The sequence below is a fragment of the Helicoverpa zea genome, chromosome 21 (genome assembly GCF_022581195.2).
Source record: "Helicoverpa zea isolate HzStark_Cry1AcR chromosome 21, ilHelZeax1.1, whole genome shotgun sequence".
Classification (NCBI taxonomy): domain Eukaryota; kingdom Metazoa; phylum Arthropoda; class Insecta; order Lepidoptera; family Noctuidae; genus Helicoverpa; species Helicoverpa zea.
The window spans coordinates 5256033-5283692 of NC_061472.1; the positions used below are offsets into that span (position 1 = coordinate 5256033).

A 27660-nucleotide genomic window follows, 5' to 3' on the forward strand; every position below is an offset into this window, starting at 1 on the left:
TTTTGGTCACACTTATTCAGCTCTACTATTCTATCAGCGGCGTAAGAGTGCGTACGGCGCTGAATATGCTGCGAAGACGGTCAGCTACTCAATTAGTATTGTGCCCTCAATATGGACAGTTCTATGTGCGATATTTTTGTCGTTTCGTTACTTGCAGAAGACATAGAAAAAAATAAGCATAAAAAATTAAAACGCAAACGACAGTGGGTCGACCCACTTTGGGTAAATAGAAATTTGGTTGGAGAATACGCGACATTAGAGAGTACCCCAATTAAAACAAAATAATACTAAATTCAAAGAGAATGATACTCATAATGATTACGTAATAATAAATCAAATCTATCCAGGAGTTATGCAGATTGCAACTTGTCGACAAGGAGTTGAGAACCATACGTGTGCAGCTAGGGTTGCCAGATTCAAGTATTTCGATTCCGGGACAATTCGAGGATGACGAAAAAAATATGAAAAATTAGAATACCTATCTATATTTTTTGCCTTTATTCAGAATTCGCATGTTTGAAGACTGTTTTTGCAGTCCTTTCAAAAGACTTGTGAAATCTGGGCTCTTTAAAAAGAAGAATTGCAATGCAGCGGGGTAATAAAGGAAGGGAAGCGGCCTGCTACTATTATCAAAATGAAGAAAGCTAGTGTATGACGGTATTCGAAAATCCGGGACTAAAAGATGCAATTCCTGGACACGGGACAAGACTAGTAATTCCTGGACAATCCCGGATTTCCCGGCCATCTGGCAGCCCTATGTGCAGCGCTGTTCCGCCCCATTCAGCGTCGAACGCGGCGAAACAGCGCTGAATGCGGCAGATCAGCGCTGATCTCCATCTAAAGCACTCGCATGATAAAAACACATTTGTTCTCATTTTATACTTGTTTGCCGCGAAAGCTGGGGCCCGATTCTCCTAAGTTAATAATGTCAAAATCGAATAGAATTCGAATCGCAATAGCAGTTTTAACCATATCGGGCATTCTGCTACTAAAAAAAGACCAATCGTATTCGATTGACATTTGATTGGTGTGCGATTGGTCTGCTATTTTGGTGATTTTGGTCTATACGGTAGTTTGCTGTACAATCATTTTGCAATCGTAAATCATTTGCAGACAAAATGATTCATTATTGAATGACAGAAAAGGATAAAAACGTTTATTTCAAAGAAAAAATAGCGGAATGCCACATACGCTTCAATCGTAATCGAGTCGGGATTGGATCTCAGTCGAATCGAGTCGAAAGTGAATCGTATGTCGCTTAAGTAAAATTAGGAGAATCGGGCCCCTGAATACACGCGGAAAGCTGAATGGATGCGTACGCGTCTCCATACATATTCGTTGTTTTCTATGGACATAAGCTGAATAGAGCTGAATAAGTGTGAGTAGTCCCTTAGTTTGCACAAACCCACAGACGAAACATGCTTTAACTAACAGATTTTATTTATTTCTGGGACCTCATTTATATAACAAACTTAATAGGTTGCTAAAGGTATATAGTGTAAGCTTAAATAGGTGTAATATAATGGTGACAGAGTATTTACAGTCTCTAAATTTCTCAGATACGGAAAAATTGCTAGAAGTATTACCTACAATAAACTGTTTAGCTTGGTAATTATGTAATAGGTAGAGGTAATGTACCTAATTTAAGGGCATCTTGTCCTGTTTTTAGTCTATTATAGTAAACTTGTATAATAGAATTATAATTAAACTAGCCGTTTTCCCGCGGTTTCACCCGCGTCCCGTAGGAGCTACTGCCCGCACCGGGATAAAATATAGCCTATGTTACTCGCAGATAATATAGCTTTCTAATGTTGAAAGAATATTTAAAATCGGTCCAGTAGTTTTTGAGTTTATCCATTACAACCAAACAAACAAAGTTTTCCTCTTTATAATATTAGTATCGATTATCCATAAATTTTATTTTGCTTCTATGATAACCCGAAAATTGCCTCTTATCGTCCGATTAAAACTATTCGAGAAAATATTTCTGAGACGACTCTTGCCTATACTTGCTAGCAACCATACAATACCTGATCACCAGTTTGGCTTTAGACTACAGCATTCCACAGTAGAACAAGTGCATCGAGTTTGCGATATAATAAGGGACACACTTGAAGGGAAAGAATATTGTTCCTTGATATCCAGCAAGCATTCGACATAGTCTGGCACAGTGGATTACTCTATAAAATCAAATGCAACATTCCTCACAGCTACTACTTGCTACTGGCTTCGTATCCGTCAAATAGATTATTCCAAGTCAGAGGGTGATGCCACATCGTCATTCCATGTCATCAGAGCGGGTGTACCCCAAGGTTCTATTCTTGGTCCCATATTGTACACCATGTATACTGCAGACCTGCATTGGTTAATGGGAGGAAACTCTAAACTCTCTGTGGATAATAAACTCCTAATCTACAAAAGCATACTGAGACCAGGCTGGATGTATGGTATTCAATCAATTCAATGTGGGGCCTAGTGCTTGTGACTCCAACATAAATATCTTATAACGACTTGAAAACGTTATCCTAAGATCAATAGCAAATGTTCCATGGTTTGTTACGAAGGGGAGATACATGAGAACCTGAATATTAGCACAGTAAAAGAGGAGATCCGACACAATGCTGAAAGCTACAAAAAGAGTCTAGAAAATCATCCCAATGATCTAGCAGTACAGCTAATAAGTACCAGGCGTGAAACCCGTTTAAAACGGCGTGTGATCCTGGGACCAACGTAGACCAGGTCTAGTCAATCACGATGAGGAGCTATCTCCGCTAGGAGATACTCTCGACATGACACAATGCACTCAAAAAAATTTCTCATATTATATTTTATTTTATCCTCCAAGCCTTTTTTCCCAACTATGTTGGGGTCGACTTCCAGTCTAAACGGATGTAGTTGAGTACCAGTGCTTTACAAGGAGCGACTGAATAGGTAGAACAATATGACATGTATTATGATATACATAAAAGGAAAATAACAAGACAATATTTTTTAAAATCATGTCTTTATTTCATAAACATCACTAAAATTAAGCATTTTAATCTGACCAACAAAAGTGGAACATTAAGATGACCAGACGAAAAATAAATTTGTGTTTGTGCATAAAACAGTAGGATTTCTTGGTCACTTTTGTTGGCCAAACTAGCGGATACTTAGTTAAAATTTATAACTTTGATCTCTAAAAGCCAAGCAATTTTGAGTGGCGCTTAATAACTTTGCAGAATTTATTATTAAGACTGAAAACTCCACTCAAAATTAAGTGACCTTTCTGTTTAAGGACATTTATCATTATCGCTTAAATATTAAACTAGCCTTTGAAGGCTAGTACAAAATATGCAATAACAATTGAACAAAAAGCAAAACAAATAATCTAAAGGCCGGTTACATTTTCATTTTTTTTTTCTTTTAACAAATACTTTCTACTGGTACATTATTTGTGTCGTCTTTGCTCTGTTTATTGTTTTTATGTCAATTTTTGAAGGCCCATACTAAAAGCCGATTGCATAAATATGGTAACAATGAATCGTGAATTGCGAGCGCTTACCCAAGAAGTTAATATTTACTTTGTCAATGAAAATAATCAAGTTCAAGTACACGTAAAATATACTTGAATACTAAAAAATGCAACCGGCCGTTAGTATCTTCCGTATATCGAAAGTATAGGCGGATAATTCATTATATTGTCAGAAAATAGTACAAAAAATGGGCATGCAAGTTCCATTCTAAGTTTGTGTACCATATTATTCTTTGCAACAACACAAAAAGCGCATAATCCAAAACATATGATTGTTGAGGTAAAAACAAAAAAATATTAAGTTAATACCTTTGTTCATGTGCTTACATTTCAAGGAACAATTTTTTTTTGAATATATACCGTCTTACCACAAAAACTTTTTAACGTCAGTTTAAGACTTGTCTAAAAAAATGTCAAATTATGACGTTGACATATGGTTCATTTTGGAGCCACATTTTTTTTAGACAAGTGTTAAACAGTGGTTAAAGTTTTTGTAGTAAGGCCAACAGTGTCTAATGTATCTCTGGCGAGGTTAATACCTGGTATACATTGTGGCAGTGGTAATCTCATCGGTAACATACCTTCAGTCAGTGTAACCCGGGCAGTTAGACTCTGCTTACACTGAGCCTGAGAAACTTAATCGATCTTTTCACTGACTTTGTGCGAGAAGAGGAAAAAGTTTTTTAAGATTCCACTCTAAAACATTATTTTCTTTACATTTTCTTGATTAGCATTTGGAAGATTAGGTGTTATATGAACTCAAAAGAAACAACACTTATTTGATAAAGTAATAAAAATTTTCCATCTTAAAAAATCTAAATTATAATTTTGAAGAGATCATGTAATTATATTACATGGTGCATTCTCACGTTGATCACGCTATGCGTGTATTGATTAGTAGCTTAGCGACTAATTTAAGATGCATTGACCACCACCATACAATACAAAAATGCCAATTAAAATTAAATTTACTGGTTTACACCCTCGCTTGCAGGAAACTGATATTGTCGACAAAAATCCTGCTTTGCGTTGGGACGATTTGTTCGTGTGTTGAGAACGGTGCGTGTTGGTAGGTCCAAGTGTTGACGTCGTTGTGTCGTGGTTCGGAAATGCTGACGTCAAGATACTTGAGTGCGTCGATGGCTGCTTGTTGGCCTTGCACTGCGGCGAGGCGAAGGAGACGCACGGCGGTGTCCTGGTCTTGCTTGAGGCCGCCGCGTCCTTGCCCGTAGTATATGCCGAGGTTGTATAGCGCCTCGGGGTGATCCATTGCTGCTGCAGACCGGTACAGCTCCATTGCCTGGGAAATTAATATGCTTAAATGTAATAAGGTTGTGGTGCATTAAAGTCATCATCAAGAACATGTTAGACTCAAAATACCAGGTAATTTGAGCAAGCACAGGTTAACTTTTGTGACGAAGCAAGTTACTTTTATCATATGCATTTTACTTACTGTTTTCTCATCAGCAGTTACTCCTAACCCTTTTTCATAACACAGCCCTAAGTTGTAAATAGCTGGAGCATGATTACGATGTGCTGCAGACCTGGAAAATTTGTTATATTAGTTCTAGTACAATTTACCATATAGTAAAATTGTTTAAACATAATGCTATATATTGCTATTACTTGTGACAACTCCTCTGCGAGGATATAATTAAAAAAAATACCAAACCTTAGTAAACCAAGTCCATCTTGGTACTGTCCGTTTTCAATAGCAGCAAGTCCAAGTCTGTTTTCAATGGAGTTCAGCACCTTGCCCAAGTCATCATCTGTAGTGTCCGTACTATTGCTACTGCCAGATATAGTCGTAGGAATACTCTCTGGAGTTTTAAGATTCTCGTGTTTTCGTGTGTGTGCGACTTCCTCATTGCCCATCAAATGCACAGTCGGAGTAAAATCAGAGACCAATTTCTCGATTTTCTCCACTGAACTGATATAATAGTCATTTTTGTTCATGTGGCCTACGCATGGTAGGACAGAGCAGAGTAGACTGTTCACAGAAGAGCTAGATGAACAGCTTTTCTCAAGACTACGGCAATGATTTTTCAGCTTAATATGTATCATTTGACTAGTATACCATCCCAAAACTGCTGCTCCACTCTGTAAAGAAAAATTGCTGTGAAAAATAAACCTGAGAGTCTGTATTGTTTAACAATACTTCATCAACTGAGATTCTATGCCTGGATTTCAACCAGTAGCTTTATGACCAAAACAAGTTATAACAATGAAATAGAAGATAATATAAAAAAGTGTCCAAGTTAACATCACCACAATAGCAAAAAAAATCAGGTCAATACTGAATAAATCTGCAAAATGTAAACACACCCATGTGATGGCATCCATCCAAGTTTTGTTGATAGGCTCAAAGTTCCACTTCCTGCTATTTGCTCCACTTCCATTCTGGTAGGACTTGCGACATTTACGAAATGAGAGCCACTTGCAAGGCGGTCCGGCTTTCTGGTCATCATTCTTTTGTGTGTTGTCAGCTGTTTTCTATAAACATTTATTGATTTTCATTAGGTGTGGAGTATGTACAAACAAATATTTTTTGGAGTAATTTAATACCAATACAGTTTATAGAGACTATGTTATGTACAAGTACAGAAAAGGACTATTTAATTATGTAAAGTTTGATTTAGCACAGTTTATAGGTGCAGAACAATGTCAAAATAATTCAATTTACTGCAACAAAATCTGCTCTATGTAATACAATAGAGGACACAAAAGGTTCACATTTTTTTGGACACATACCCATGGTGAAACATCTGTCTGGGTGCTATTGAGATGTTCAAAGTTCCATTTGTTGCTGCCAGGTCCAAAGCGTCTACGGAATGACGTCCACTTGCAAGGTGGACCGGCATGATTCTCCTCTTTAGACACATTTTCCTGAAATATGTTGATTTATTCAAATACATAGTAGTCTATTGCTTATGAAATAACTAACCCTTTATCAAAGTATCAGGAAATGTAAACAATGATACATATTGCACCATTTTACATACAGTTTCAGTTGGCACAGATATAGTTTTGTTTGTCATATATTTTCAGGGCTGCCTTGAGCAGTGATTTTTTGAGATTTAAAAAGTACCTATATTTATTCTAATTATTGTATTAAATAATTTTGATACATTGTAAATGAAAATGTATATTTTTAACATTGGAAAAGTGCTGTTTTGCAGCCAAGTTTGAATAAATGATTTTTTGATTTTGATATGAATGAAAATTTTTGAAAACAATTTATGTTGACTGAAAATTATAACAATTTTAATTACTATTAAGAAAATAAATAATTGATACATACCACAGGTACCTCAGCCACCAGAGTTTTATCTTGATCGAAATCCCATTTCAAATCATTAGCCTTCCTGCCGTGCTTGGCAAAGAACCACTTGCAAGGTGGCCCGGCCTTAGGCTCATCATTGAAGTGATTTTCATTTGTCACTTTCTCCTAGAAATGTGAAATTTTTTGATAAGTTTGAAAGCTTTTATTCAGGGACCAAGGAGCCTAATGCCAAAGGTAAGGGCATAACTTATATTGCTATGCCTGTAATAATTTTTTACTTAAATGATTTTACCTAATGGTCTTTTAATAAAAAACAATCACTCAAATCATATTTTTTGGCCCAATGTTGAGACAACACACCTCTTCTCATACTAAGAAGGTATTGATTATGTGATATTAACCACAGTGACAGGCCACTTCCAATCAGACGTTTATGAAATAAATGGAGGTTGTTTATGTTCAGCAGTGGACATGTCCTTTGTCTGAGTGGCAGTTCTATGCCACACTGCCTCGTTGGTCTAGTTGTCGCAAGTGTGGATGCCGAGCACGAGGTCTCGGGTTCGATTCCCGAGTTGGGCCGAAATAGCTTTGTGGGTTTTAGAAGACTTTGACAAAGCAACCCAGAGCCTCGATGTTGGTGATTGATACACTCGTGCATTGGAGAGCGCGTAAATGTTGGTCCTGCGCCTGATCTCTCTCCGGTCGTGTTGGATTGCCGTCAAATCAGGCTATGAAAGTGAAGGAATAGGGAGTGCACCTGTGTCTGCGCAAATGCTTGTGCACTATAATATGTCCTGCGCAGTTGGCTAATCTTCTTACATGAGAACAGCCACAGTAGCCGATAATCGGCTAGGAGGACATCAATCTATGCCACACCAACTCAAGGCTTTTAGATTCTGTTATATTGCATTCTATATAAATCAAGCAACTTACCCATGGTACAACACTCTTATGTGCAGTAGCTGGCTGCTCCAAACTCCACTTGCACTGATTTCCTTCAGAATTGGCATAAAATGGAAACCAGCGGGATGAACCAGTAGTTTTATCATGATTTACATTTTTATCATTTGCCTGAAAAGAAAATTTCTCTTAAACTAGTATAAAAGGCATATAGCAAGTTTGTTATTATTATTTCTTTTTGGTGACTATGCCCAATTTGGATATTTCGACAGTTAGAAGTTAATTGATTCTATAGAGTTTTGGGTATTATGGTAATTAGTGTGTTCATCCTAAACTAAACAACATTTAGTTGGGTCAATGTAGCTATGACATGGGGAAAGAATTGTATGATAGAATCAATCAAAGTATTTATTGGTTTGTATAAGTCAATCAGTAATATTGATGCATAATGTCATTAATTTGATAAAAACACCTGAAATTAATGTGAGAATTTTTCTGGATCATTGATATTATTGGTTCGAGTTTCCCAAATTTTTGCATTAACAAAATCCCACTATAGTACCAAATTAATCATACAGCTATCATGGCCAAAACATTATTCTAGATAATGCTGATAAAAGTATTATGTCAGTGATAAAAATAAATCTACCAAATACAAACATACCCATGGTATGGCACCCTTCCAATTTTTGTCTTGGTCGAATTCGAAGCTCCATTTTGTATTTGCGCCGCTATCACTCTGATATGGCTTAGATCCTCCACGGAGCGCAAGCCACTTGCAAGGAAGACTGTCATTCTTCTCATCGGTAATGGCAGCTCCATTGGCCACGGTAGTGCTGCATCTATCGAAGGTATTAGCACTCCGCTCACACGTATCCCTGATCCGACGCGTAACATACTTCCACATGTTTTCAGACTGATATTTTATGCACATATCCATGGATGGGAACCAACTAGCTCTCTATAAAAATTCCATTATTTGGAATTTGTGCTGTGGTGAAACTACACAACGTTTAGTATTTAACACCTGCATAAAGTATTTTAACAGTATATATAATATAACTGAATACGAATTTAGTGCTTTACAAACAATATTTTGATCGCAACGCAAACTGCGAAATTGCAAACTCGAACTTTGCAAACTACGAAATATGTACCAGAAGTACCGTAAAATGGGGTGAATAGAAATTGCGGGGTGAATAGAAAAAAAATCAGGAAAGTTTACAATGTTAATATATCAGTAGCTTTCGTTGAAGAATTTTGGTAGAATTTTAAATTTTAATACAGCAACATTTTTTCTTTGCGTTGGCAACAATTTTTAATTGTCAAAATTGACATTTATCCTTCAAAATACATTTCAAAGTCGACCATCTGTGAACGTGTTTTATTCAACTGCCGAAACTTTTGAATTAAGGCTGGAAAAAGTTGTGATTTGTGCTTTTTAATGTGTTTATCTCATTAGGTGTACAATAAATTATAAAAATACAGTGAAGGTAAGTGAGAATCCGTTATTAAACTTAAAAAAATTGTTAAAATCACAGTATGTGTAAATTTATTGTATATAAGGGGTCAATAGAATCTATTGAAGGGTGAATAGAACTCTAGTAAGGGTTTAATGGAAACCTAGTAGGGAATAATAGAAACGACTAATGTTTGAATAGCAACTAATGAGGGGTCAATAGAGATAAATAAATAGGGTTGTCAAAAACTGTTAATAGAATTTAATACTACTAATAATGTATGGAGCTGTAGATTTAGTGATTGATAAATAAATAAGTTCATTTATTGATTTCTCGACATATTTTAAAAAAAAACATTTAAAAATACAAAAAATAGATGGCCACCGATATCGGGCATAGGGTCCAAGGTACCGCTGGTTAGGGTCCCAGAGACAGAAACCTCCTCACAATACGCGCCGTATCATGGAGTACTGCCATCTGAATCAGTCCCTTGATCCAACCGCCTAACGAGAGCCTCATGAGGTGTTGGTCGAGGCTCTTGGCTATTAGACCATTGGCCGTAACGGCAATCGGCACAATAACAGCCTTGTCGTCATTCCACATGGCGACAACCTCGTGCGCTAAGTCAAGATACTTTATTTGTTTCTCTGTCTCAGCTTTCACGAGGTTCTCGTCATGCGGAACGGCGACATCGATTATTATCGTGCGGCGCGATAATCGATCTATCACCACTATATCAGGCTTATTGGCTATAATAGTCCTGTCAGTGATGATAGATCGATTCCAGTACAACGTGATATGGTCCTTTTCGAGAACTGGGTCGGGCGCATACTTGTAGTACGGTTTCTCAAGATCTACAAGTTTGTATTGCAGAGCAATCTGCTGGTGGATGATCTTGGCCACTTGGTTATGCCTGTGCAAATATTCACCGTTAGCCAAACGAGAACAACCAGATATAATAGGTCTGATAGACTCACCTGGATGGTGACATGCCCGACATATGTCATCCGTCCCGTCTTTCATAATATATCTCCGGTAGTTATTCGTCAGGATAACTTCGTCCATAATTGCACATACAAATCTTTTCTCTAAATAGGTCACCGAAGCGTAGCCAAGATACGGACGCATTGAAGTCTACATCGGGGCCATGAAGTGCCCCGAAGAAGCGTCCGTGTAGCTGTTTGCTCTGCCATACCTCCTTGCGATCATGGGTAGTTACTACCACAGGTCTGCGCCAGTTCCCATTTGCCAACGATAGCGGGGGCAGTCCTCTGTCCACTGCTACCATATCACGGTGCATACCCACGTCGCTTTTGAGAAGACATTCCCTGAGACTGCACACCTCACGGTTGTGGAGCGTCTTTGCATTTAAAAAGCCTCGACCTCCACATTTCCGTGGGATGTACAGCCTCATCACCGACGATTGTGGGTGATGCATTAGTCCTGCGGTCAGCAGTGTGCGGACTCTCCTATCCAAGGCATCCAATTCAGTTTGAGTCCATTTGAGTATGCCGAAGGAGTACATCAGGACTGGCATGACCCAACCATTAAAGGCGCGAAACTTGTTGCCACCTGATAAGGAACTTTTTAGAACTTTATTCAGGCGGCTAAAGAAACGCTCCCGTAATGATTGTTTCATGACAGCCACATTGATGCCTAACCCCTCCGCCATACCCAGGTATTTATATGTATCGTTTGCGGAGAGTGATCTCAGGTTTATAGAATCTGAGAGTTGTACTCCCTCAGATTCCACAATTCCCCCTCGCTTTACATGCATGACTGCACATTTGTCCACACCGAATTCCATCCTGAAGCAGCTACTGAAAGTTTCAGTGACCTTCAGTAGCTTTATCAGCTGCATTTCTGTGGTGGCAAACAGTTTCAGATCATCCATATAAAGCAAATGGGATATAACCTGACCCCCTCTCCGCAAAGGATAGCCCAGCCCCGAACCCTCTAGCAATGTGCTCAATGGGTTCAAGGCCAGGCAAAACCAAAGTGGACTCAAACTATCACCCTGGAATATTCCCCGCTCGATCTTAATAGGATCGCCGATCCCTTCAATTTGTCTACAGCCTGGATAGTGAAGAACCGTTCTCCATTGCTCCATACATGACGCAAGAAAGGCGCGTAGAGTATATTAATTAAATAAATAATATTTTTAACGTGATTATTTTCATTTACAGATACATACCGCCGTATTCAACATGCCGCGTGTATATAAACCCGATCCTACAAAAAAAAGGTATAAAAAATATAACATGGAGATCATAAAAAAAGCTGTGGAAGAGTATGCATCTTCCCGAAATGTTAAATTAGAAGAAGTTGCAAAAAAATATGGTATACACAAATCGGTGTTGTATCGTCACTGTACGCGGGATATGAAGCAACATGGAGGCCAAAGAGCTTTATCCGATGAAACTGAAATGTTCTTAATAGAAAACATAAACAAATGCGCAGAATGGGGTTATCCCTTAGATACTTTGGATCTCAGGTACATAGTAAAAATGTATCTTGATAAGATAGGTATAATTCATAAAAGATTCAAAGACAATTTTCCAGGACCAGATTTTGTACAGAGCTTCCTATTAAGACACAAAAATGAGATTTCTCAAAGAGTTTGTGAAAATATCAAGCGTGTGAGAGCTAAGGTATCACCAGATACGATTAAAGAATATTTCATAGAACTTGAGAAGTCTTTAAATGGTGTACCTGCTTCTAACATCTTAAATTACGACGAAACAAATTTGACGGACGACCCTGGGCGGAAAAAAATACTAATCAAACGGGGATGCAAGTACCCTGAAAGAGTTCTGAACCATACCAAGGCTTCCGTGTCTATTATGATGGCTGGTACCGCAGATGGTAAAATGTTACCACCATATGTGGTATACAAGGCAACTCATTTATATGATTCTTGGATCCAACATGGCCCAGAGGGTACTCGATATAATAGGTCGACATCTGGATGGTTTGATGCAACCACTTTTGAGGACTGGGTGCAAAATATGGTGGTTCCTTATTTTAAGAATTTACCAGGTAGAAAGTGCTTAATTGGAGACAATTTGTCTTCACATTTATCAGCAGATTTGATCCAAACATGTAAAGCGCACAACATCGATTTTGTGTTTTTACCAGCCAACTCAACTCACCTGACGCAACCTCTGGACGTGGCATTTTTCCGTCCAATGAAGCGAGCCTGGAGGCATTTATTATTAAAATGGAAAAAGACAGATGGTCGACAATTACCCACAATTCCAAAAGGTTGCTTTCCAAAATTATTAAAATTATTAATTGATGATCTGCAAATAAATGCCTCAAATAATATCATTGCTGGATTTAAGAAAACAGGAATTAGCCCTTTAAATGCAAGTGAAATATTAGCCAGACTTCCCGGCGAGGACTTAGGTGAAGAGCATAAAAGTGCTGTAGAAGATTCTATTCTAACACTCCTCAAAGAAATGAGATATGGTTCAATGAACATTGTAGAACCAAAAAGAAAGAGAAAACTAAATGTACTCCCAGGTAAAAGTGTCGCTGCAGAAGAAATTGAGGACTATGCAGATACTGATGTTGATAATAGTATGGCAAATCCTAAAAAAACAAAATACGATGCCTGTACCAGTGGTTCATCAGGTTTAAACAATAAAAATAAAGGAAAAGCTAAAAAAACTATAATTACAAACATGAAACTTTCACCAATTGAAGAAAAAGAAAATTGCCCTAATAAAATAGAACCTTACAAAGGAAAAGGCAAAGGGATTGGAAAGAAAACGAAAACATCCTATTTGGAAACAAAAGAAGAAGTAATCTTCAAAAAAAATATAGAAAACAATGAGACTAAAGGAAAAGCTATCGAGGATATTACAAAAAAATCAGAAACAGAAGACAAGGACAATAATGATAACAATAAAGAATGGAAAGAAGAATACCATAACGACTCGGAACAATCAAAATGCGGAAATACAAGGCAGGAAGATTACGATTACATCACGGGTTACGACAATTATGATAATAATACTGGACAGGAAAATTACGTTAACGTTACGGCTTACGAAAATTATGATAATAATATGGGAGAGCAGAATTACAATAGTATCACGGAAATAGAAAACTACAATAGTAACTTACAAGGATTAGAGTGCAAAATATCTAATGATATGGACATAAACCGTCTGCCCATTCTCTTTTTTGACAGCTTATGTGAAGAGGTTACAATCAGTACTGGAACAACTGCTGATGATAATACCATTAAGGAGAATAAAGTAGAAATAATATCAAATGAACTAGTGAATGACGGCCAGTACAACAAAAAATACAAATTACCAATTATAAAGAAGAGCAAGACTGTAATGGTAAAAGATCTCATTAAATTGCCAAAGAAAGAACACACAAATAATTACTATAATGATAGTGACAAAATATTAAAAGTTTTAGAAGAGGATGATGATGACCTGTGAAAACTTTGTTAATTGTAAAATTGGAACGATTTAGAATTTTATTGTTTTTTTTAGAATTCTTATTATTTTTACATTTAGTGAGCTAACGTAGACTGAAGTTATCTACCTGTAACAACTTTTTTATGATAATTATTGTTAAGTTCAGAAGATTTAGAATTTAGTTTTAATTTTTTAAAGAATTTTGATTATTTTTACGGAGTAGTACTGATTCTACAAAGCCATAATGAAGGCTGAAATCGATTAAATGTGATATATTTTATGATAATTGTTACGTTCAGAAGATTTAGAATTTGTTTTTTTTTTTAAGAATGTTTATTACTTTTATGTTAGAATACTGATTTTATTTAATTCAAATAAAATGCGAATAAGAAGTATACATTGTTTAATTTATTGAAAAGAGATTACATTCCGTAAAAATAAAGTTGTTTAAAATACAAACATACCTAATTATTTATGTTAACAAAAACACATAAATAGTTTAAATCACAAATTTTGAATTTCATTTACCATTTACATACCAAAACAATTTTTAAATACACGACCTTTCATTTTAGCATGTTGGTTAAGTAATTTTGGGCAGCCCTAACAGTTTTTTCATTCACCCTTTTATGCATTTCTATTGACCCCAGTCGTCGGGTGAATAGAAATGATACATATTTTATTAAAAATCTGGAAAACATTTGCTTATAGTTAAACAAATATTGTTTCAGCTGTTTCTTTGTGATACCGGACATGATATTAAAATAATCTGTGGTTAAAAAAAAAGTAATAGACAACAAATTCTTAGAACAAAGTTGAAAATCATTGCTATTCACCCCGTTTTACGGTACATAAACTTCAGTCAGTCTCCATTTTCACCACAGATACACAATTTTTCGATACCATAGACAATGATTGCTGTGTATCAGTAAGGTCGGCCCATAGATATAATATTACTAAACAAGATTGCGCACGCTCAAAATATATATTTACGAAAATGAACTCTATTCTAACGCAATAAGGTACTAAATTGGTTGCATAATACACAGAGGCAAATCCGAGCCGAGAGGGATAGTTCGAACGGAGGCTGTTTGTCTCTTTCTAACACCTTGCCAGCATAAAAAAATGTTGTGATCAAAAGTTTTGTCTTCCCAAAAACAATTGAATCACTTATATTTTTATCTTATTTTAACAATTGCAAGTCAACAAATTAATAACAATCGTATTAATTTATTCGTAAAACATAAACAACATAAATTTTTATTTTGCTTTTTTTTATTTTCTAGCGGTAACCCTGAACATTCTTGGCGCGTAATCAGCATTTAAAATTTTGTTTATATTTTTTTGTATTTAATCAATTTAAACTATTAAAATGGTGAAAAAGTTTTGCGTTTCTACTTGCAAAAGTGAATCCTATGGTGGTTGCAATATATCGTTCCACAGGTTAGCTAATAATAACATTTTCGTAAACCAAACAACTAGGGTGCCCATGAATTCTTGTAACGAGTCAAAATATGGGTGATGGATTTTAAAACTGTTGTACTATTGTTATAGCTTCCCAAAAAATGAAGAAAGGCGACATAAATGGCTCAGCAGTCTATATATGAAGTAGAAATACAAAAAAAAACGTTCTTCACTTCGAATCTTCCTGCTTTTATACTGCTAATTCCCGCTAATTATTAAAAGCCTATATTAGTAGTTTAAGGTCACAAACTGCGTAAGTTAAAACTTCAATACTAATCTATGTTTAATAATCTTAGCAAATTCGTATTTGTCTCACATAGCTTAATCTCATAGTCACCCTATTAGAAAGGGACAGACAGCCTCCGTACTAACTGTTTCACTCGGCTCGTTTTTTGGGTTTATATGCGCAGTCCTGTTTACTAATATTATGTCTATGGGTCGGCCCCACACACTCGGAACTCGGAATAAAAATCTTTATTAAGGTGAATGCTTCGAATAGTAGTGGGAATTTCAAAATGAAATCGTTTTACTCCGGAAATTCTTATATTTAAATCCAGTAAACTTTTTAATTATAAATAAATAAATAAAATAAAAAGCCTTATATTTCATGGAAAAAGAAAACTTAAATAACATTTGTTTTTTTTTTTTTTTTTTTAACTAAACTTAATTCGTTTCTTGTTTTAATGAATTTAGATATATTTAAAGTAATTTTAAGTGCTTTGTTCAGTATTTGTATTGTTATCCAGAACCCCTCCTCGGGTGAAGGCCTCCTCCAACGATTTCCATTGCTCCCTATTCAGGGCTTTCTGTATCCAGTCATGGCCAGCCGTCCTAACGATCTCGTCCTGCCATCTCGTAAGCGGCCTTCCTCTGCAGCGCTTGCCTAGAGGGCCGGTCCATGACGTTACTCTCCTTGTCCACCTCTGGTCTTGAAGTCGCGCTACATGTCCCGCCCACTTCCATTTGAGTTTTAGAGACTGGTTTAGAGCGTCAGTAGCTTTTGTAGTTTGTCTGATTTCAGTATGTCTTATTTTTTGTATTTTTCTTATGTTGAGCATACTGGCGCTCCATGCCTCGTTGACATGTAGATATGGAGATTCACAAGCAATATAAGACACAAAATATCTACAACTTTTTAATTATGACTATTTAAATATCGGATTGCATTTGAATTGTAATTGTGTGGCTATATTGATTGATGTTTAGGAATAATGCTCGTCTAAGGGCGCGTTCCCACCGTGTCGTGACGACAGATAATCGTGTAGTTTTAAGTGTCGTGGCTTATATGTTTAAATGGAGGTGTTCACGTTTAGAACGACACAATTTACTGTCGTCTACGACATTTTTGCAGTGACGACACTTTGTCGTGACAGTGGGAACAATCGTTATAATGGGAACAGGTAGAGACGACAGTCGTCGAACGATAAATTAGTCGTTACGACATAGTGGGAACGCGCCCTAACGTACATACGTTAATTCGCAATTCTTCTAAATAAACTCTCAAACATTTTGACATGTTTGTTGCTATGGGGGTATACTTGGGGTACCTATACAAGAATTTATTATGGGTTTGACGCAATTGGTGCACTTTCTCAACTTATACGCCATGCTCAAATGGTGAACTTCGCAACCGGTGCACTTCTCATAAATGTGGCGCACTTTGCAACTGAAAATTGACTCTAAATATGAAAGTATTTTGCGTAGGTAATTTTTGGGAAGTGCACCAAATGCGTCAAACCAAATCAGATTATTTCACAAATATCATCGTATTTACATTATTCATATACTTATTCAGACAGAAATAGTTTTTTTTTTAAACTAGGTACAAAAAAGGGACTCTATATTGAACCCTGCGGCAGGCCCCTCTTAATTAACGACTCAGGTGACATTGAACGACTGTTGGTGATTGTCCACCTTTTACTGTATTTGATGGATAAGAAAGTACAAGCTCAAGATCTTTAGCAAGAATGTGAACTGAACTGACACATAATTTAATGCTTTGGAAAAGTCAGGAAATATATACGTAGGTATAGGTATATAAATTAAAATACAATGTGCATAAGTATAAATTAAAACTTTTGTTTATTTAGCAAAATAGAAAAGAACATTCGTAGTAGGTTTCGTATAGACCCAAAGCGTTTGCAGCATTTGACTTCAAACGAACCAATAATTTAAATTACATCACTAGCCTTTTTAATAAATAAAAATCTTATTTTTTTGAAATATATGTATAGTATAAATGCGAACTATCTATATCATTACTTTTTTTTTCTTCGGAGTTTCTAAGGAAATCCTCATGCTACTTAAAAATGTAAGGCGCCATTTTATCACTGAGCTGATCGTTTGCTCTTCAATTAAAAGTTTCTTCTCAGACTTCAAACTTTTGGAGGCAAGCCAATGATGATCTGGTTGGGCTGGCTTGCAATAGTCTGCTGGGTAGGAGCTGGTCTTCTCCTGAAGCTGTCCCTGATATGGGCGGCTCTCTCGTAAGTCCACTTGCGGTTGTTCTTGGGGATGAGGGAGACAGCAGCCAAAATCAGCAGCAAGCACAGGATTGCGAAGAACAGCCACAGGAGTACTGCTGAAGCCACTGAAAGAAAACAATTTATTTTTAGTCCAAAGTGAGCTCCTTTTAGTTGCGTAATCATGGCCTAGCTGGATAGATAATTAGCATTGAACATCGTGACGGATCTACCTTAATGGGCACTTTGGGCGTGCCCACATTCTTTATTTACTCGTGACATCACAGTTCTATTTCTTTTTTTGTATACTCTCTTATGTACTACCCGTATGTATCTGTTTGCTACATGCGCGTAAGTACTTGTGCTCGAAATCGAAAGTCACTTAAGAGATGCCATTAAGTTTGGCCCGAAAGCGTCACTTACTGTGCATGCCAATAACGGGCGGCACGAGTAGGTCAAGGTTGGTGGTTCTTGAAATCTCATCACTGCGGCCTGACAGGCGAGCTGCTATCACCCAGGGGTGCAGGTCCAGCATGCCTGGCGTCTCCACCTGCAGCACACACTGCCCATGGCGCATGCGATCTGTCTCCACTCTGTATCCTAGCGGCGCGTTGTGTGATGTGAAGCCTGTAAACATATCGTCAATGTAGAAAAAATGTGTTCAGGAACATTAGCTTGGATATTTCGAGAATTCAAACATTGCGGTGTTTGGCCGACATAAAAAAAGAAAGAAGTTCTATTGTATTCATTTATGTATGGCAGGTACTCTGTAGTCTGTAGGAATTTGGAAGTTAAAAGTTGCCATTTTAGTGTACTTTACTATCCATTTAATAAGATTTCGGTGATAAAAATTAAGTTTTTTAGTTAAGATCTGCAGGTTTTAATAAACGTCTCCCATCAATTTATTGAACCACTACTAGCGAGACTAAAGAAGAACTGGCCAGAATCACCATGACGAACGTCAAAAGACCGATAATTTGGTCTGTTATTCATAAAACGTATCTATAATTTAATTAGATACATAGAATTACCAAGTCCGTCGATGCGCACAAATCTGCAGTAGTCCAGCTCACTAGTTCCGGCAATGGCGGCTATTGACATTTGCACTGTGATTGTGTCGCGGTCCCACATCTGATGCGTCCAAATCAGTTCTGTAATACAAGTGTTAAAAGCCCTATTAAAACATTTATTTTATGAGAGGTAACTTCATAGCTAGTACATACATAGAAGCATTAAATCGTATATTACGCCAATAAAATTACGAAGTATACAGAAAAGTGTTATAATAATATAATTAGCCCATAGTAACATCATCAATATATAGGGTAATACGGATTTAGGACATAAGCATAATAACTGTCTAAGCATATACATATTCATATGAAACAAGTATTCCATCTGAAAGTAAATGGTCTCTGTTTTCTACGTAAAAATCACTACCCGTCTTATACCTGACACTTTTCCTAAAATTCTCATTTACCCATAAAATTAAACTTACTTTCCCTTTAAACTGGAACAGAACAAGGGGTGTCTGGCTCTCGAAGACGAAAAAACTTAAGTAGGTGTTGTATGTATGTAAACTAAGTATGTATTAGTAAAAAGTTATGTTAGATGTGTCTGCTTCCTTACCATCAAAATGCAAAGAAAAGCGACTCCTCTGTTCCTCCGCATAAATGTTGTCTTCCAATCCAACATGGCAGCTCCAGTATCCTTCATCAGACTTCATCAGGTCATTGAACCTGATGCCGCAGTCTCCTGCATCTAAACCGCTGCCTACGTACTCGTAGTGAGGCGACAATATAGCTGGAAAGAGAAAATGACTGTGTGAAAGAATAGTCCTTTTCGTAAGACCCTGGTGAAGATTTTAACGAATTCGGTTTCGGTACCTATATTCAAAGCAAATATACAAGAAGTGACAATGAAATCGAAGAACTCTTTAAGAAAAAATATTAAAATATAAATACTGTAGTTTCCCGTGGTTTGACTCGTGTTCCAGGAAAACTTTTCCTGTAGCCGGTCAAAATTATAGCTTATGTTACTCGGGGATAATGTGGCTTTCCAAAAGTGAAAGTATTTTAAAATCGGTTCCGTAGTTTTGGAGCCTTTAGGGTAGCAAAAATATGTTGCGTCTTTATTACCTCTACATTATTAGTGCAGGAGATAAATTCTAAACTCACATGGGCCAACATTGTAGACGGTGCCGTTCGAGGCTCTGAAGTAGCAGTACCGAATGGCAGCGTCAATGGTACACGACATAGTCACCGCGTCGCCTTCATACGCGAACACATCTGTACTACGCAGCACGGGCTCTGGAAACCATAATATTAGACATACAGTACCGTAGCAATATTCCTAAAGACCGCATGATTCAGTTATGTAGACATGGATAAAAAATAGTACGAATTAGAAGATAACATTGTCGCAACAAGAGACGAGCGACAAGTTTTCAATAATAAAGGACGTGGCACATTACAGCAGCACCGCAACAGCACGGCTCCACACCAGCGTTTAAGTCTCCTCAAATCTTATTTTTCACACACTTTGAACTTCTGCTGACTACCTTTCATTGTTTTCTTTCCCTACATGTACATAGAAGTCCCATTTGATCTTTCTTTCTTTGAACACTCATTAGCTTACTTTTTATTTTATTATCTTTACTTTTTCAAATACGATTTAGATTCTGTTTCATTATCTGCCAAGTAGGGACTAACATTGTAAACTACTGTCTTTGTCCTTATCTCGGACTAAACTTGCAATCTTTAATGACCTACAAACTGTTGAGTTTGGCATCTCACATTAATTAAGGAGTACCGTAGCGTCCTCAGGGGTGATGCATGCGGCTAGCCGAAAGTTGTCCCGATGCCTTTCAAATGCGCGAAAGGTGTTATCCAACTTCCAAAATATAATTTCTTACCATGTTGGTAGTATCCCTCAGTTTGGCCAGCCACTGTCGCTGCATACACGCGAAGGAAACCGTGTGACACTCCCTGCGTAGTGTTCACGGCACACCGCCAAGATCCCTCTTGCCAATGAGTCATGGTCATGATTCGAAGACTGCAGGAATTGCTCTCAGCATCGATTTCATAGCTGCAAATTATAACGTAGACGTTGAAACAAAAGTATTAGGTAACTAGCCGGATTTATCAATAGGACTTATAGCAGTTGATCCGTGAATGGATCACTATTAATTAAAACCATATCGAAGCTCCTTCGTACTTCCGTAAAAGCACCAGCTGTCATTGGCATATAATTTACGATTACCGTTATTGATTGTCAAATTGCTTCGAATATCATTCGAGACTTTCTTACATCAAGTCATGGAGGCATCATCGAAATGACGATCCAAGAGAGAGTACCTAAGGTCGATCAGTTGATACCGTCACTATCTGTTATTTACCTCCATATATCTATATATATAATATGTGTGTATAAAATACAGTTAACTCCAAGATACGAACCCTCTGATGGACCCGATATATCCGCCCTGGCTGACCCCATGGCTTGCTACCATAGTATCGTGATTAGGGTCGCGGAACTTGCAGGCGCTGACCTCGTACCCAGCTGGCACGGAGCACGTCAATGTCACTGAGTCACCGTTCCAAGCCACGCCTGTTGTAACCACTGGTCCTGCGCCTAAAGTAATGCAGACTTTAGAGATCTCTTCATAAAAAGGTTTATTTAGGAACGGTTTCCCAACGTCATAATTATATGGCCAGATGCTCAGATTAGCTGCTTCACACTAAGGGGTGCTTGTCTTACTAAGGGGGAGGGTTGCCCGGGTAACTGGGTGAGGAGGTCAGATAGGCAGTCGCTCCTTGTAAAACTCTGGTAGGTACTCAGCTGGAAGAAATCGCTGATTAGCGATAAGACCGCCATTTGTACTTTTCTTTGTGTATTGTGATGTCCTGTGTTGTTAATTTTCTTGGTGTACAATAAACCATAATCTCTCTATCTATCCATCTATCAGCTGCATCCGGTTAGACTGGTAGCCGACCCCAACATAGTTAGCAAAAGGCTTGGCTATTTGGTTTGAAAAAAAGACTCCTCAAGAATCCTTACTTTCCGCGTAAATGTGGATCTTTACATAAAGAAACATTTGCCACTGCACTTGACAGTCAATAAATAGGTCCGATTACAAAACCCGAAAGATATTGTAGGTTATTGATAGTTGTTTGATTAAAATTTAAAAACTGCTATGTAGATTATTCGGCACGTGTCGTCATGTCATGCGTAACTCATACAAGTTTAATTTTATCCTTATGTCCTTATACTTCTATTCTTCTATTTTTTTATATAATTTTAAATGTTTATTTACATAGATATTTATATGCACATAAAAAAACTCTTCTAGTAAAACATAAAAAAAAACACTATAACTAAAACGCGTCAAAAAATTCATCCCCATCGCTGTCAACTGGGAGCGTACCCAAGAGGCTGGCAGCATTACCTCGTTGGATGGCCTTGCTGATCCTTTGTCCGAGGCCAGCCTTTTGGTCACGAGAAGCGTAATTGCTAACCTAACAGTCACACCACACACCAAATTAATTTACAACTATGACATACCGTCTCCTCTGACGTCGACGTTGAAGCTAATGTATTCTAGTACAACTGTACCAGCTATACCGATAGACGCACTCCACTGTCCTTTGTGATCCATAGTTGCTCTATCCACGACTATTCTACATGGACCAAATCCTTCGGAAACTATTTGGTATTTGTTATCTCTAACTCTGCAGTACACTGCATCTTCAGGACCAACGGTTATATCGACGGAACTTCCAATGTCCCACGACAAATTATCCAGTGTTATGTTAATGAATTCTAAAAAATTATAGAAAAATTACTAAACTGGAGAACAAAAATGCTGAAGACTGAGTAATTATGAAAATATAGATCGAGAATTAGAACCCAATCTCTAAAGCCAGGTATTAAATCAAGTAGACCCTTCACCACTTCAAGCTGTATCCCCACTAATGAAGGTAGGTATATTATGATAGTTTAACTTTACCTAAGACGTTAACTACAACAGTCGCCCTGTATGTAATTTGATTGCCATACACAATAGCCCAAGTTCCCGTGTGAGTGTTATTTACGCTTCTGATGACGTAACCGCAGGAATCACGATTGAATGTATCAACTTCCAACTCTGTCACTTCTTCGTTATTCGGTCCATACAGTTTGCAAGTGTCATACATTGATGTAGCATTAGGTAAACTCAGATACAGGTCATTACCTTCAGTAATGTTTATTGCATTCCCAAGAGACAATGTTTCTGAAAATAGGTAATCAAGTTATAAATCCAAAATTAGATTACGAAATGTCTTAAGGTACGGAGATTAGCTATGTTATCTTCGGACGTGACTTGATATGGGTGTAATAAATAATCATTAATTTGAATATTATCGATTACCTTCGATACGGATAGAGAATGGCCGGCGTCTTTCGATAGGTGTAGAATATCTAGCTGCCCTAGAAATTAGAGTCCATTCACCGAGCAGGTCTACACATGTTACATTGATCATAACTCCGCATGCAATACCACTTCCTTGAATGAATTCTACGTTAGGTATATTATATCCAGGTATGAAGGCGTATTGCAGGCCACTGGGGGTCAATATGTGACAACTCTCAGTCACCACAAATGAAGCCGTTGGAATAGTTATTGTATTAGTTGATCCCATGTCCGTATCAACGATGACTTCGGCCAAATATTCAATATCTCTGAATTCATCGATAATGGGATTTGCAGGATCTGAAAGATAAAAGGTAAAACTAAGGCTGTGTGTATTTTAATAAAAACTTAGCATTGAGTACATGATAAACGATTCACTTCAGCATATTACGGTGTGCCAACAAAAAATTGTTTAGCTTGTACTTTATACCTATCGTTAAAGTCATACGAGCAAGTCACGACTTACCTTCCTTGATGACATGGAACGTCAATTGTCTCTCAGTAAACTGATTTCCATTACTGAATTTTCCAATTATCCGCCATTCGCCCACAACGTCCTCAGTGATTGGATCAAAAGCTGCTCTACAGCCAGTAGCATCACTCAGACTCTTTAACGCTAGTTCATTCGGGGGAGGGTTGTCTTGCAAATCGTATGTTTGCCCTGAAGGGGTTTGGTACCAACAATTATCCACATTCCCGGAGTCTGTTACATCGACATTTAGAGCAGTTCCCATAATAACGAGATGTGTTTCCTCTGGGAGTACGGTCACATTGTACGCCTGTGCGTAAGGGTCTGCTTCATCTGAAACACTATCACAGTTAGGCATACTTTCAGCTATACGTATGTACAAGCACAACGTACTTTATTAGACACCATTTGGTTTAGGTTGTACTTACTGTAAAGGAAAAAGGTCAATGGCAAGATAATCTCTTCTATTCCGCCAACCCATCCACGGAATTTTCCATAGATAGTCCAATCGCCTAAGGTTGATCTATCTATATCAGTGAAATTAATGCTACAAAGACCAGCACTGAGAGCAATACTTTCTATGTGGGGGTACTTTACATCATTAGTTATAACCAGGTCTTCGCCCTCAGGAGTTATGACGTGACAGGAGAGAACATCAATTCGTCCTGCTACACCGGGGTTTACGCTTCCTCCAAAGTGAACTGGATGACTGAACCTATTTTGTATGGTCTGATCCCAATGAGTAGCTGGCCTGTTATTGTTATCTATAAAAATAAATTTTGTAATGTTAAGATCATTCAAAAGATTCGTTAGATCAATTTCTGGGTCGGTAATTTTTTTTATTACAATTTGAGTTGTTAGTAAGCACATACAAATTGAGTCACTTTTAACAAATACTTACTCCAAACTATTTCGGCTTGCTGGCATCGCATTTCATCTTTCCCAGCAGGTTTGCCGCAGAGACTCCATTCGCCTAACAAGTTTTGCGTCATTGGTCCGATGGAGATTCTACAGGAAACAAAATTGCTCTTTTTCTGCACTGTAACATTTTCCATTTGGAAGGATTCAGACTTCACGAGACTACCTCCTGGAGGCCGAATGTAGCATTCTTCGTCTGATACTGTGTTATCTAAAGACACATCTATTACTAATCCCTCTCTTGTAAAATGGTTGATCTTGCTAAGAAAGTGGATGTTTTCATCCTCTTCTTCTTTTTCGGGCTCTGAAATATTTGTAAGTATTAGTGTATGAACTCTCACTGAATTTTAACCAGTAGCGTTTTCTGAATCAAGCACCATTTTCTTAGAATTAAGTAGGTACTTAAGTAGTATCTATGAAAAAGTACACCAGGTTAAAGCGCTCACCAGCGGTAATCAGAACCACTTGTGCAGTGTCTGTTTCAGCCTTATCATCGCCATCGTGGTCATAAGTCAGCACCCACACTCCTTCATCTTCTTTATCTACATTAAGAACTCTGACCTCACATGCGATCATTATATTTCCATTCAGTACCTCAAATTTATCGAATTTCTGACTAGTGTCACGAGGTGTGAAAGTTACGCTGCCATTGTGTGGTGGCATAAGTATGCATTTATTCAGTTTATGTAATATGGTTACAACAGATAATGTGAAACTATCTCCTTCATTTAGTTCCCTTGTAGCTATGCTGACTTGGTTGCCGGTGGCACCTCCTGAAAATAAAGTTAAATTGTGATTTATGCACTAATGGCGTCCAGACCAATTTTTAGCTCCCTACACAAAATAGTGGTGTTAAAACTACGGGACAAAGATCAAATATCGTTACACGTTTCAAGGTATAACAAAAAATCATCATGACGCACATTAAGCATTGTATTTTATACAGCTGCATGTGCATGTCAATCTAAATTGTCGGACTTCGAATCGGACCAGTAGTTTCTGAGATTCACTGAACATCATCATCCAAGCCTTTTCCCAACTATGTTGGGGACGGCTTCCAGTCTAACCGGATGCGGCAGAGTACCAGTGTTTTACAATGACAGCCGGGACCTACAGTTAACCCTAACGTGCCCTCCGAAACGCAGTCATTGGTGTCCAAGATATATTTAGAAAGTACATTGAGATTCAATGAACTGATAGTACAATTTTCATTGTAAAATGCTACGTCTCCGCGTAGGCTACGAAAAATGCTACGAGTTGCTACGCCGTACTGATTAGCTACGTAACTAGAAGCTTTGTGCGCTTATCAAAAAAAAAACTGCTTCAGATATCAAAGATAATCATTAAACTATGTATTTGATAATTGACAAATAGATAACATTAACTAAGTCCAATCGGTTGATAATGCTTGCGACATTTACCTACGTAAGGTCACCAATGATTGCGTTATTTGAGAATTTACAAGTGCCCTGATTACTCACTCACTACAATAAATACGTACTTATAAAGTATTAGGTATAAGTGTACTATAATAAACCCCGCCGATTCCCCGCGTTCTATATTAAAATCGTTCGATAAAATATAGCTTATGTTACTCGGGAAAAGTAAAGCTGTCCAACAGTGAAAGATTTTCCAAATCGGATCAGTAGTTTCGGAGTAGTTAGTGTAGTTAAAAAAAATCGTCTTTATTATATTTTACGTTCTATGAGCGTTTGTTAACATTACCTACTTGTTCATGCTTTCATGGCGATTATGTAGCTGTGCCGGACGATAGATTTTAGGCTGAGATACTACTTAGATATCTTATGTTTTCGGCCGGATTACAGTTCAGACTACTAATCCAAAGTCCAAATAAGTAAAATTAACGTTATTGTCAAGTTTAAACTCGTAAATGTGAACTAACAATTTTTTGCAATCAAAGAGGTAAGATAAGCAACTATAGTTATGCAAATTATATTTACTAAGTACATAGTAGATTTTCCTACTATTCACTACTCCTGAAACAATAGATGCATGTCCTTTTGTTTTAAATATTGAAAGCAAAGACAAAGGTGGAAGCCAACATTTTATATTACTTCTACTAGGTCACGTATTATAGTTGTAGACGCCGAGCTATATTCGAATAATAGAATATTTTAATGATCATAGAACAATGTAGTATTTTCTATGTGAAAGAAGTATTTTGATCAAAGTTCAGTAGATAACGAAATTCAGAAGGCCGAAAAAGTGACTGCGCCCTTGGTACATAAAGGGCTTAAGAAGGAACATGATGGGTTTTAGTCAGTGAGAGTCTGACACCCCCTCACGCAGCACTCACAGCGGGTTGGGTCATTCGATAAATGCCCATAAAAAGAAGTGCAATGAAATGATGAAACGTCAGGACTTACGACTCGGTGCTTGAATTAAAATATTATCTCGAAACTTTTTAGATAAGTACTTAAGAGAGTTTCTTTGAGAGAGTGTAGACGTATAAAACTCACGTCGTTATAGACATTCAAATATCAATTGGAAAATTTCCTATGCATAAGTATTGATAATTCTAAAATTGTTGACACTCAGAGATAAGATGAAATAAGATGAAGATACAAAGGGAGACATCAAATTGACTCGGATACACGTTAATTGATAACCAGTAAAAATAGTACCTAAAGAGAAGTATGTAAGTAACGGAGAAGTAATTAAGTTATCATCAAAAAATAAAAAAGCTCGAATCTACCCGTTGATATTAAAGAACTATAAAAGTGTTTTATTGTCTTGAATTAAAAAATATAAGTAAAACCATAGAGTGAGCAATGAGCATCCCTACTTTTCAGAGAAAAACCATGATTGATAAGAAAACCAATGGATCCTAAGTCAAAGCTGATCTTAGAACACTATGTTCGAAGGCCACATTTTTATCAGTTGTTTTGTTTACATTGCAAATTGTTGTGTACACCAAAATAAAACTCAGCCTACCTGCAAGCAGGATGGTGCAAAGGAGTCCGAAAACACACAACCGAAGCATTTTGCCTCTGACATGCGACTGAAAAGCGCTCATTCTTTCATGATATTCAACTTCACCGATAATAAGCAACCACGTGAGACACGACCACGGAGAGCAAAATGACTAGCGGAGGTGCCATAACGGAGAATCACCTAAGAAAGTAGCGCGCCAAAATGCGGGTGTGCACTGGACGAGGAACGTTATGTCTTCGGCCTTCTACGCCTTCGTTGGACTCGACCATTTTTGTAATACCAAAAATTGATGACAGATGTGTCAAAAAAAAACCCAAATGCCTCGTTAGTTCACTAGCGACTGA

General features: G+C 37.4%; 2 protein-coding genes across 2 annotated transcripts; both read right to left on the bottom strand.

Moving 5' to 3' along the window:
* Positions 1-3403: 3403 nt before the first annotated feature.
* Positions 3404-8863, bottom strand: LOC124640695. The gene is made up of 8 exons (XM_047178586.1): positions 8362-8863; positions 7731-7868; positions 6816-6962; positions 6266-6400; positions 5840-6007; positions 5187-5614; positions 4968-5058; positions 3404-4814 (listed from the first exon to the last, which is right to left on the bottom strand). The coding sequence occupies exons 1-8, from the start codon at positions 8635-8637 to the stop codon at positions 4491-4493; spliced, it is 1707 nt and encodes a 568-aa protein (XP_047034542.1). The 5' UTR covers positions 8638-8863; the 3' UTR covers positions 3404-4490.
* Positions 8864-17119: 8256 nt separating this feature from the next.
* LOC124640740 lies at positions 17120-27398 on the bottom strand. Its single transcript, XM_047178643.1, has 15 exons — positions 27317-27398; positions 24808-25134; positions 24345-24665; positions 23872-24207; positions 23441-23776; positions 22933-23274; positions 22531-22794; positions 22086-22343; positions 20981-21155; positions 20437-20609; positions 19700-19831; positions 19152-19325; positions 18554-18673; positions 17946-18149; positions 17120-17650 (listed from the first exon to the last, which is right to left on the bottom strand). The coding sequence occupies exons 1-15, from the start codon at positions 27396-27398 to the stop codon at positions 17436-17438; spliced, it is 3459 nt and encodes a 1152-aa protein (XP_047034599.1). The 3' UTR covers positions 17120-17435.
* Between the last annotated feature and the right edge of the window lie 262 nt (positions 27399-27660).

Excerpts from the sequence above, each read along its gene's own strand:
- LOC124640695 (XM_047178586.1), bottom strand. The coding sequence starts at position 8,637 with ATGGATATGTGCATAAAATATCAGTCTGAAAACATGTGGAAGTATGTT. Across the intron at positions 6,401-6,815 it reads TGGTGGCTGAGGTACCTGTG|GAAAATGTGTCTAAAGAGGA; the intron begins GTATGTATCAAT and ends AACATATTTCAG. Across the intron at positions 4,815-4,967 it reads TAACTGCTGATGAGAAAACA|GCAATGGAGCTGTACCGGTC; the intron begins GTAAGTAAAATG and ends TTAATTTCCCAG.
- LOC124640740 (XM_047178643.1), bottom strand. The coding sequence starts at position 27,398 with ATGAGCGCTTTTCAGTCGCATGTCAGAGGCAAAATGCTTCGGTTGTGT. Across the intron at positions 23,777-23,871 it reads ATTGACCTTTTTCCTTTACA|ATGAAGCAGACCCTTACGCA; the intron begins GTAAGTACAACC and ends ATAGTGTTTCAG. Across the intron at positions 17,651-17,945 it reads GCCCGTTATTGGCATGCACA|TGGCTTCAGCAGTACTCCTG; the intron begins GTAAGTGACGCT and ends GTTTTCTTTCAG.